Source organism: Amblyomma maculatum, chromosome 1 (genome assembly GCF_055883805.1).
Source record: "Amblyomma maculatum isolate TAMU_Amacu chromosome 1, ASM5588380v1, whole genome shotgun sequence".
Taxonomy (NCBI): Eukaryota; Metazoa; Arthropoda; class Arachnida; order Ixodida; family Ixodidae; genus Amblyomma; species Amblyomma maculatum.
In genome coordinates this window covers 407,677,383-407,689,773 of record NC_139344.1, presented here as the reverse complement: position 1 = coordinate 407,689,773, position 12,391 = coordinate 407,677,383, and the positions used below count along the sequence as shown (strand labels likewise).

Sequence of the window (12,391 nt, the reverse complement as noted above, 5' to 3'; positions counted from 1 at the left end):
TGTCACAACGCAAGACAATAGGTGAAGCTTAAAACACTAACCAATTTACATGTGCATTTGGCAGTAGTCTATTAACAAGATGGATACTGGTGTACCGCCAAGGCAGCGCTCTTCTTTGGCTTGGGGTATAAATTAGCTGCAATTGTTACTGACCTGCAACCGCTCATTTGGTGTCCGGCTCGCAATCGAAGCGGCACAGGCACTTCCAACAGGCAGTGCGCCTGAATGCACTACATTCGGCAAATTCGACCTTCGAGCCGTACAATAAATATGAAACTCTGCAGATACAGCACTCGTGCCACCCGAAGGATGAGCAAAAGTCGGATACAGGGTCTCGAATTCCTGCAGTATTTCAAGAATTGCCAAGCACGGATCCGCCCTACAGCCCTACGCTGCATCCTACTTCGCGAAGCATCAACTTTCTGTTGACGGGGAACTTTCCTGAGTAGCACGAATCATGTTCAACATCTCGCAGCACTCGAAAGGAACTGCAAGGCCGACGCATAAAACTCGCTCGTCGGTGTCAGGCCAACAGCCACTTCAACAGGCCGCTTCAACAAAAATAAATAGACCCTGATGGTGACAGCGAAGGTGCAACACACACTGACACCACCTGCGCTTACTCCGTCTGTATGTCGAAAGCAACCAAAGGCCCCACACGGGCTACCGGTCGACTGTGCGTATTCGGCAGCAACCAGCGACCGCAGCACGCATCAGTCGTCATGGAGCAACGTGTCCGGGTTCATGGAGGCCAGCGCCGCCTGGTCGAGGCCCAGCGCGGCGGCGACGGCGGCCACGTCGAGGCCAAATGAGCGCAGCAGGTCGGCAAATCGTAGCTCACGGCCCGTCATCGGGTCCAGCATGCGTGGGCAGCGGTGGTTGCACTGCGGCCACGCGCAGCTGTCCATCAGCCAGTGCTGGCAGAGGTCCTCATGCAGCCGCCAACGGTGCTGTGCGTGCCGGCTGCCCGGGCGTTCGCGAGAGCGCCGCCTGGACGAGGCCGTCGCTGTAGCAAAAAAAGCAAAGCGTTGAAGAGAGCTGTAACTAGGAAGGCATCCGTAAATAAAGAGCGCTACAAGGCTGCTGCAGAAGCGTTCATTCACAACTTAACGTGCAATATGAGAGCGAAACGAAAACGTGTATTAGTAGTCTCCCAGCATGCTACTATTTCTATTGATCCAATTGCATTTACGCTACATAATACACTTCCACCGTGACATCATTTTTTTTTTTTTTGTATGGATTCCTCACTTTGTTTCTTTTACTTCTGTGCTTTTTGAGCTTTCGCACCTATGAACAAAGAAGCGAATTGCGTACGAAATGTCCTAAAACGTCGCAGTGCTCGCATGGCCATTTTTTTCAAACAAAAGAACCACTTTTATTATACGGCTGCTTGATGAGGTATTTTCAGGACTATCTAGGAGTACAAGCTGCAGTCACCACCGGCGTTTGTCATAACGGGGGTATATGACAACATTCTGTACCTATGCGGAGAAAGCTAGAGAGCCGGAAGCACCGGTTCACTGCGCAGCATATTATAGTCATTCCAGAAATTTCGCCAGTCCTGCTGTGCATATTATACCACTCCGAAATATTAGCACCAATTTATCAAGAATATACTAAAGTAGCAGCCATCACTGCGTTTGTATAGAATATTCTATCATCCCCACAAGACACCGTACTCGTGCCGATATCTGCTTCGCCTTGCGGAAATCCCGTAAAGTGTGCTGGAGCCGCATCTGTCGCGCCTCTGCAAGGTTCCTGAGCGCTTTTGTGACGCTCTTATCATTTTTTTTTTAACTTACATCGTGTGGATTATCTATTAATCACAAATTTACGCTCACGTAGGCCTTCCGTGAATAAACGGAACACATTTCTGCGTAGCTGGCAGCTCGAAAACTATTAACTGGACGCAAAAGCAGAACTGAAACCAAAACACCAAGGCCAAATATGCCTGACCTACTTGGTGTTGTAGCACTGAAAAGGAAGCGTCGCTTCTACAACCCTGGCTGCATATCCACAGCAAGCCGTCCCCGAGCATCGTGAGGCTTTTTCTTTAAAACCAAAACCAAACTTAGGCCACCGTGCACTGACTGACGCATTAGAAAGATGCAGTACTCTCTTAACCAGGCACAAAACTGCCGTTGGTTCAAGTGTCTTCACTTACTCTGGTCAGAGTTCTTGGCTTTCCTCATGCCTTTCCTATTCCGCCGGCAGTTTTTTCTACGGCGTTTCATCTTGCGCCTTCTCGACTTGGTTTTTTGGGCACGACCGCTTGTTATCACCGTCGCAGACATGTCTGCGAACATTCTGTGAGGAAAGCTGAAAATAAAGCAATACGCAACACCTCGTTAACTTCAGCATTCAGTGTGCTTCTCTTGGTGAAGCAGCACGCATCACATAATTAGCAGGCGAAGGCGGCCTGCTTAGGTTTCGCATCATTTGCTAACTGCATTGTCTGAATGACATCTGGTGGCATATAGAAAAGCAATGTAGTCTCATAATTCATTCGAAGCGTTATGGTGCCTCAATACATTATTCGACAACAGCAGGTGCAAAATTAATGATGCCTGCGGCGTAACGAAATTGGCGCGGCACGAAAGACTCGCCCTGATGAACGCCGGGGAGAATTGAATCCAAACCAAATCAAACATCTTTGTTTACAAGTGGAGAGCACGTAGTCTTGTTCAGACTAAACGGTGCTCTCCTCACTGCGCTCTGAAGTTGCAGCGTTTGAACGACAAATAATCAACCGGGTCAAGAATATTTATCGGCGCCTGAAAAGTAACGACGCACATGTCGGTGAGAGGGCGAGAGGACGTTTGTACTGTGGATGTTGTCTGTGCTTGTGTGCCTGCCTTGTAGCATAGAACAGGTGCCGGGCGCCCTATAAATGAAGGTCACATAGCGTCAGCAATCAGCTCGTGACGAAGTGGACGTCTATCGAAATGCTCCTGCCGCCTCCGGAGCAGTTGGGCTGTTTCTCAGGGCTTGTGCAGATAGCTTCGTTCAGAGCACGGTGAAGCGGCTACTGTACCCGTGTAGGACCCTGTCGTAGAACACAGGGCCCGACCCCAAGCTCCATTTGGTCGCATACTGAGCCTTCGGGTGAAGGACCGACCGAGGCGAGTGGAAGCAGCTTGAACGATACACTGCCGAAAATGTATATACATGACGAAAAGTAATTCGAATAGCTAAACGTGAAGAACAAAGAGTTCATTGCTAAGCTCCTTTGGGTCAGGCTTTTCCCTATAGCTTACAGTACCGTCATTCACTCAACGCCATCCTTAAAACACACCAGGTCCAGCCCCCCGTGACGGGCTGGCCTAGACCCCGCTTAACCCCTCTGATCTGTCGAACAGTTCACAAGCTTTTATTGCGAAAACAATACTACGACAGCCAAAGCGAAACCTCGGGTGGCCGCAGCTACGCCGTGAAGAGGCGTAGCTATGGTCTCCTCATAAAAAAAAAAAAAAAAAAAAAAAAAAAAACCAGCCTGCCATGGCATTTGAATACACGTTACCCCTATGCCACGGGAAGGAGCTGCCAATTCGGGTCCCTCCTTTCATATGGGAGGGTGACATCAGAATCAGCCTGCCAGAACCGTTTGCATTCTCGTTACCCTATACGACACGCAGGCACGTCCATGCGGCTTGGTTGATGAGTGACTTTATATGTGGTCTGGTAACTTGCGCTCTCCCGTCATACCCTTAAAGGATGAGCTTAAGTGTTTGGTTTGGTTTGGTTTGTGGAGTCCCAAAGCGACTCAGTCTATGAGAGACGCCGTAGTGAAGGACTCCGGAAATTTCGACCACCTGGGGTTCTTTAACGTGCACTGACATCGCACAGCACACGGGCGCCTTGCTTTTCGCCTCCATCGAAAAGCGGCCGCCGAGGCTGGGATTCGATCCCGCATCCTTGGGAACAGTAGTCGAGCGCCGTAACCACTGCGCCATCCCGGCGGGGTGAGCTTAAGTGTCCCCAATCATGTAGCACCATACACTGATAGGGCATGAAATTGAATAATGTAGCAAGTAAAAGAAGCTTTCGCCGTTGCTTTCGGAATTCAGAGGATTAACCAGAGCTAAACCACAACTAATGTTTTCTGCAAGCATCCCAGATTTCAGCTGAATGCTGCAGTGCGCACCTGCCACGAGCAACCAGGGAAGCTGCAACAAACTTTGCAAATGAAAGTGGGAAAGTACCTCCTTGCTCAAAGAAATATTGTGAATTAAGGTAATAAATAGCTTAATGAATAACCCGCTAAACAGTATGGTGTCCAGATAACGGTTGGTCAACTTCTGTGTTTGATTTTTCCTCAGGAAATGACCTTAGTAAAACGACTAGTTCAGCAACGTTCATGACAATGCGACGACGAAATAAATGGGTAATCGAAGCATCACCACTAAAGAGTTGTTTCAATACAATCTGGTTGCTTTGATAAGTACCCGCTTTCGCATTGCGCCGCTTGTGTTTTTGACAATTGACCATATATATGAACACTGTCTGCGGGCGACAAAAATATGTCGCTTAGGTTTCAGCGACATAAAATTTAATGATTTCTCATCTTTCCTCCGATAGTGCTTATGCAGTACATCATTGCACTCTCACGCAGGATATATAATCACCCAGTAAAACTGCATTCAAATTTACGCGTGCAGGATTTTCTGAGAACCAAGGTTTCCGCACCAATATTTCAACTGAGTGTAGCCATTTCCTATAATATACGTTGCAAAGAAAGCAAACAGTGATAAGCAAAGCCTGTCAACTCTGGCTTCATGAAGTTTTTAACATTGTGCTCCAGCATCACCGAGCTATTATTACGAATGCTTAGGAGATTTAGCAAACTTGTCAGCCAATTTCACAGTTTTAAATTTCTAAAACACACACCACCGGCCTTCTACAATTCGAAATAAGTATAATTAATTTTCTTTATCCTTGAGCAATTAAAGTCGTGAAAAACGACTGCCCGTTTTTTTTTTTTTCATATTGTCAAACTGCGAATTTCAAATTGCTAATTCAAAATTTCCGAACGCTCTTCTTGCAAATACTTTTGCAACATAATGATGGAGAAAAAGTAGCAAAAGCTTTTCACTGAGAATCTGCTCGGATGATGCAGCGTCACCTGGTATCATTTTCTCGGGCTGGAAGCTGGTCGTAGAGATTGTGGTTCGGGTGATGCGCGTGGTGATTGTGTTCGTGTCTCTGCAGCTCCCAGCAGCGCAGGGCTTGAGGCAGAGATATGCCACAGATCTCGATGGACTGCCAATTCCTGAAACCATAAAGATGTCAATGGCAGATAGCAGGGTGTGGCGATATTTAAGACTAATAGTATTGTTCAGTTACTAAGTATGAGTTTGGGCCAGTTTGCACAGTGCATGCAGGGCTGCAATAAAAAGTGGTGCTTAATAAAACGGCGCCATTTCTTCTTGATGTTTTCAGTATAAGCAACATTTTCACAAGTTTCATTCTGTGCATGTCCTCCTGGTATCCAATTTGGCAGTTTCGTATGACGATATTACTGCCTCGTTGTCAGCCAGGTGTACAATCTTACGCATCTGAAGGGTATGAGCGAGACTAAAGGAACAGAAAAACCACTTCCTTATCTAGACACACCAACATAGTGAACGAAGATGTCATTACAAAAAAAGAAATATTTTTTGTCCTGATATGCTTTAGAGGCATGCTTCGAATAAGCTTTCCCATCTCGGAATGCTCGAAACGTTTGTATGCAAATTATTTCCAGATAATTTTTACAAGAAATAGTAATGTGTAGTTACTTATTATCTTTTATATATAAATATAAAAGATAATAAGTAACTGCACCTTACTATTGTTTCAAAATTTTTGTGTTTAAACAATTGTGGCCAACCCCGAGAATACAACCATCAAAAGCCATATTACGGGTCAATGTGCGTTAAGAGGAGAAAGTTGATAGCATCACAGCCATGAACTTTGCGTTTTCAGAGTATCACAGAATGCGGGCCATATGCTCGTGTCAATGCTCGGGAAAAACTAGAAAATCAGTAGGTCTGGGATGAATAGCAGAAATAATTCTTGCCATAAAATTATAGGTGCCTAATGAAACATTTACATCGATGGAGCAAGTATATAAAGTTGTGGAGGTTCAACTATCCTTGAATAAAGGCTCACAAGCGTTACCCATCGGCCGCAGCTGCTGTCGTTACTGTCGCATTGATCTTGGCTCTCTTCTGCACCTGGCAAATTCCTCTGCAACGGGCTAGTCTAGCTTTTTTTTGATGGTTTCGGCAGCCTGTCTGACACGGCTGCGGCCTCTTTCTTTAGCGAGATGACGTATGTGTTTAGCGTATTTACTAAGGTTATATAAAGGAGTGGCGCAGATGGAACTTGATGAAGACGACGATGTTTACTGCACAGCGCGAGAGTGTGTTGCAGTTTTACACGAGGCGTGATTGGCTGCCGCGATAGCATAGTGCTCGCGTGCCTGGGCACAACTACGAAGACGATGATGTTTGCTGCGCAGCGCACGAGTACGTGATGCCATCTGCAAAATGTAAGATATACTTTGTGCAGGGCTAACGCGGAATAGCGCGAAACTCCCAAACCAATGCAGTAGAGCTGTCGCTCTAATAGTGATATTGTTACGGGGTGGCAAGCTGATAAACATAGAAGAGCAGAGAGATAACCGATGACTGTCAGATGATTTAATGAATCACGGCAGGCCTAGCGCGAGCGCTCCTGTCCGCGCCACTACCCGCTTCTTCCTCGTCCATTGACGTAAGAGGTACAGCCTTGGTTAAAAGTCCTGAAGCCGAGGGATTTTCGTCTCAGCCGCCAAATGAAGCCGTCGCGGTGCCATTAAAAACTAGAGGGCCGTTAAATTCTATGAGGTACTTTCTTGCGGTGGTAAGAAATCATTTTCTACCATTTTAAGTTCAATTTGGCCTTTATTGGTAGCATTATGGTTAAATTTTGCGGCTGAGACGAAAATCCTCTGGCTTCAGGATTTTAGACCAAGACTGTACATTTTCAGTATGCGAGATTTCTTTTAGCCTTCAGTCAGAGAAGCAATATTACTATGGTGGTCTGATTTCAAAAACAACACCCGGTCGAATACAATCCTGTTGAATCTTGAGCCGATGGTCGCAAGTTTTCTTTTGCCAAAAAGAGGAAGTATATGCGACGCGTTTTTCACAGTTTGCAAGAAATTAGTTAACAAAGCTACAAAATAGAAGTGTCTCAAAAGTTAGGTTTTCGTTTCCCACATCAAATTTCTCAAAGAGGGAAAAAAAGAGGTAGAATAGTAATGTGCTTACGCTTATCGTTTGGAAATAGCTTGCAAGAACTTGCACTCAAGTATAACGCACTTTGCCCTCCACGAGGTTTTTTTTCTTTCTTTTTTTTTCTTTTTTTTTTTTTTTTTTTACAGCGTTAGACGCTTTTGAGACTTATGATGGCTTCACGTAGTGCGTCTCGAAAGCAGTAGCTGGTATGCGTGGTTCGCCGTCATCACCGCCTCAAAATCGCTTGTAGTGGTGGTGGGTGTGCTTGATCAGACATAAGAGAGTAATTCTATCTGAGATTAGCGGGGAAAGGATGTGGCGAGGAAGAGGAACGGAGAGAAGCGTAAGCGCGATGGAAGTACAGTCAGCTACGAAGGAGGGGAGTACCACCACCTCCTAGAATTCTTTAACACTATGCGGCACTGCACACGTACCTCGTGCTATATATTTCGAGTAGGGCATGTACCCAGCGGCAATCACATTTCCGTGCCCTACACGGAGCCCCTGCCTTGCCCCCGTGCGAGCTTCATTGTCACGTGATAAAAGGTGCGTGACGGCGCTCGGCCGCTGCAGGCCGATAGAAAGCATAAGCTCAGCAAGTGGCTGTTTGAAAGACAGAACATGTTCGAAAGGCTGTGTGATGCATTTTCAGTCTCTATGCCGGCGTATTTAATGGATAAAACCTCACAGCCTTTGCACTTATCAGCGTGAAACTCGGCTGCACCAATATAACTTTTCGCCTTGGCGACGTTTAACGATTGAATCATAGCACAGCTAGAAGCAGGGACGCCCTGGTTCTGGCCAAGCCCATAGGGAATGCGAGTCTGCCTAGTGGTTACAAGCACTTATACGAAAGAGGAACAAAATAAAGCCGTTATGGGCTAAAATTCCATAGAAAACTGATAGGTCCAGAGGTAAAATATCACACGTACCTTTTTGTCAGAATCTCATGTGAAATGCAAGATGGTGCAAATAGGGCTCTGAAAAAAAAAAAAAAAGAAAATTATTCTGTGCAAAGAACTGTTATGAGGGATATTTCACATAAACTTACAGGTACACAGGTATTTTTTCGATCATAGCGTTCCGTCATGCCCTCAAATCAATATTTTGGCATATTTTAAGCGACATTTTAGTAACGGAAAAATCAAAACTTATTCAATGCGGCTAGACAAGCCGGTTCCGATCAGGTGAAATTTACTTCCTGATAGATCACAGGGCTCAATTATGCGCTATAGATATTCATCACGCTAACTTCGCCCACTGTGGGATAAAGTTCCCTACAACATTTCTGCATTTAACCTCGTCATATGCCATGTGATCCCCACAAACGCCCTAACCTCCTCTGCTAACCTGACTTTTTCGGCACTTCTCGCCCTTGGATTATCTTAGAATCCAGTCTGTTACGATTAGCGATCATCCGTATACTGACTTCGCAATACATGCAACACCTATGCCCAATTCTCACCGATTTCAACTGAGATATCACTAACTCACATTTGTTCCGTGACCAACCCTGCTTTCTCTGTCAACTTTACAGCTGTCATTTTGTTCTGTTCGAGATTGTTATCAATGTTCAAAGGTCCCGCCTTGATCTTCAATAGTTATCCTTCTGTGGCCTGTGGTCGACGGACATTCACAGTACGACCGCCACCAAGCGCTACGGTAATACATATATCGACACCTATTTCATTTAATTTGTTTACAGGTACAAGTTAGCTTTAGTAACGGGATTCAGTTCACATCGTTGGTCCTTCAACTTCCTACTCTGGTGCGAACACGTCACACTATTCATCGTAACTGATCAGTTTTGGTGGCGTTCGCTAGCGTAACAACAAACGACAGCGGACGACACCCCGTTTCTTAGAGTGACAGACACGAGGTCGTAGGTTAACTGCGGCAGTTATGCGGGATCCCTGAATGACATCGAGAGTGCCAGGACCCAGACCCTCGTTAATGATTTCGTGAACAGGCGAACATAATACCACATGTGGTTTTGATTCTTTCAGATCACCCTGCTTCTGAATGCGAGAAACGCAAATACGTCATTAACCGGCTATCAGGGCGTGGTCATTCACCTGTAGTTCTTTTTTCACCATCTCATTCCTCTTTCATAGCTATTTTATTGGGAATTTCTGCAGTCAATAAAGAATTGCAAATAATGCATGTCGTGGCGCTCTTCTTTCTGTGCGCTGTTCTGTTGCGCTGCGATTCACAGCCGCTGCTAGACATGCCATAGTCTGTCACCTAACATAGCTAACCCTTTAATCTGCGCTGTTATCTTACACATGTTTTGAGTATAAAGTCTCAAGCTACCCCGTTATGTGACAAACCAACGGACATAGATATTAGGCAACGTGGCCGCGTAGCCCACGTGTAGCGTGTCGTATTTGGAATTCCAGGGTCCTGAGGATGTTAATTCTCTTCCCCCTGTCAATTCAAGTGCGCTGTTCGAGTTTCCCGTCAATATCGCACTACCATGTGGTCTTATGACGTACCACAACCCGACGACCAATCAGTACACCTGGTCATGACAGCTGTCAACTACCACCTGCCAGAGCCATGGCCGCATATTTTTTTTATAAGCAGACAGAAAAAGTACGCGTTGATTGTGCATGATCATTATTAGTACCCGGCGTCATCCGCCTTCCCTGGTATTTAGCCCCACAGGCATGCTAGCTTTGGGTGAGAAATAGATTATGCTTACGTCACATTCATGAGGGTTCTGCGTAGCTTGCTCCCCAGTGCATGAATGTAGTCCCAGTGCGCCTTGCTAGACGGCGCGGCCACATTGTTCACAGCCATCTGGGCTTCGTCGAAGACCCACTGAAATACAAATGTTGGGGCTGCAAAAAGGACGCGAGAAAATACGCCACAGTCAAGTTGCATCACGGTATCGTAAAACACATGGTTATGCGCCTTTTATAGGCTAGTAATCCCTTAACGGTCTATATCATTGTAACCGTTATCTTGCAACCGTAGATTGAAACTTTAATGTCGCTAGAGAGCGCAAGACCATGTCCGTTCTCGAGTTTGGCATTGTGCGTGTTGCGGCACCATAACGGAGAGGGCCCGCGGAGGTGGCTGAGTGGTTAGGGCACTGGAATTGTGAGCCGGAATAGCTGGGGCTAATCCCGGTCCTGGCGGCCGCGTTTCAATACAGGCAAAAACGCACGGCGTCGTTGTACCATGCTATATATGTCAGCGCAGGTTAAAGATCATAAAGTGGCCAACGTTGCGTATAAAGATACACACTGCTTCATTTCACAGCCATTTTGGAAGTTAAAGCCCTAAACAGCAGACCAAACCAACAGACGTGAAGGCTCTTTAGCGACTCTGGTATAACGCAACTTCGATGTGTCATCAATCTCAGTTTTCCCGAAGAGTGACGGTAGGTGATCGCTTTTTTCGACCCACGAGGAGGGAGGGGAAACTGGGCGATGCATGGTGGCGGTGAGTGGCAGACACAGTATTAACACGAAAGTATGCTATGACTATACTCGGACCAGTCTTCGCAGCCTCAGTCAGCATCGCATGCAGGTGGCCACACCAAACCCACCTTTTACGCGAAAAACCCACCTCACCCGAAGTCAAGAAGTCTTTTTGAATAAGCTCATCGCCCATGCGGCTTACACGCCACGTATTTAGCCCGCTGGCGTCAGCATACAGAGGAAATGATTACGTGCCCCCACTGTACGACTCTAACACCCGGCGGCATATCTCATCTTCTCTGGGATTGCCCTGCGTTTTCTACTGGACGCTCCGAGATCAAACGCTACCGCCTGAACTACCATTCCCTTCTAGAAACTGATGCTAACACAGAGATGATATTTGCCAAGTATGGCTCCCTTAGTGGCCCGGTTAAAGCAATATGATTTGAGTGACGACCTAAACAATGAAGATTCTGTCTACTCCCCTTTACCCCCATTCATGGCCATTGTATCGTGCAAGATACGCATGCGCAGTGCCTACCGGCAACGTCATGCACTGACCACTGCCGGTGATACCAGCACGTGCCGGCATCGATCAGCCACTATAAAAGCGAACACCTTCTATCAATAAACGTTCATTCTGTTCTGGCATGTCCTGACTGATACATGGTGTCAGAAGTGGGCCGGCTGTTGGCCTTTCGAACAGTGTCTTGAAGGAAGCAGGGAACGTCCGTGCTAGCCGCCAGATAATGGAGCTACTCAAGCCGCCTGACCAACTACTTCTGTCTGGGAACATCGCAAAGAAGTGGGCGTTGTTTAGACAGAAGTTCGAGCTCTTCCTGCAGGCTACAGTGTCCACCAAAGAACCAAGGACGGAAGCGGCTAAGACGGCTCTGCTGCTGAGTGTTGCTGGGGACGAGGCCCTTGAGGTATTTAATAACTTTACCTTTTCGGAGGAGGAAAGCAAGGACGACTATGCAACGGTCGTGAAGAAGTTTGAAGTTTACTGTCAAGAGCAGCAGAATGAAGTGTACGAGAGATACACGTTTCGTTCAAGAATCCAGGCGGAAGGTGAAACCTTTGAACATTTTTTTCGTGACCTGCGGAAGCTAGCCCAGAGTTGCAATTTTGCAGCATTGAGTGACTCAATGATACGGGATCAAATAGTATTCGGCACAAGTAGTCCGAAGGTCCGGGAGAGGATGCTTAAAGTGAAAGACCTTACGCTGTTTAAGGCGGAACAGATCTGCAAAGCTGCGGAAGTGTCATCGCAGCAAAATGAGGCCTGGGGCCAGTTAGAAAGGCAAGTGGCTTCAGTGAAACAACGTCAGCGTTTCCGTTGTGGCAAGTGCAATCGAACACACGAGCGGAAAAAGTGTCCAGCGTTCGGGAAGACATGTTTTGCGTGCAAAGGGGCCAATCATTTCGCTGTCTGCTGCCAGAATGAGCCTGCAGTCGGTGCAGTAGTTCACGAGGAAAGCTTGGAAATCCTCAATGTCAGGGTCTGCACTGTCGAAAGAACACCTGATTGGATGGTTGCAGCTAAAGTAGCCAATCAAAATGTTCTTTTCAAAGTAGACACTGGGTCTCAGGCAAACTTGCTGCCCTATTCGGTCTTTCGTAAATGCAAAGCAGAGACAGTCCTGCAGCCAAGCAGCTCCATTCTTCGGTCCTACAGCGGGGACGAGATTAAACACT

General features: G+C 46.6%; 1 protein-coding gene across 1 annotated transcript in view; it reads right to left on the bottom strand.

Moving 5' to 3' along the window:
• Positions 1-713: 713 nt before the first annotated feature.
• The window catches only part of Notum (palmitoleoyl-protein carboxylesterase notum), a 99,388-nt gene continuing 87,710 nt past the window's right edge, over positions 714-12,391 (bottom strand). The window contains exons 9-13 of the mRNA XM_084587328.1: positions 9,970-10,108; positions 8,198-8,245; positions 5,126-5,272; positions 2,168-2,322; positions 714-1,006 (exon numbers count right to left, since the gene is read on the bottom strand). Of these exons, the coding sequence (XP_084443454.1) occupies positions 714-1,006; positions 2,168-2,322; positions 5,126-5,272; positions 8,198-8,245; positions 9,970-10,108 (782 nt within the window). The remainder of the gene's footprint in view (positions 1,007-2,167; positions 2,323-5,125; positions 5,273-8,197; positions 8,246-9,969; positions 10,109-12,391) is intronic.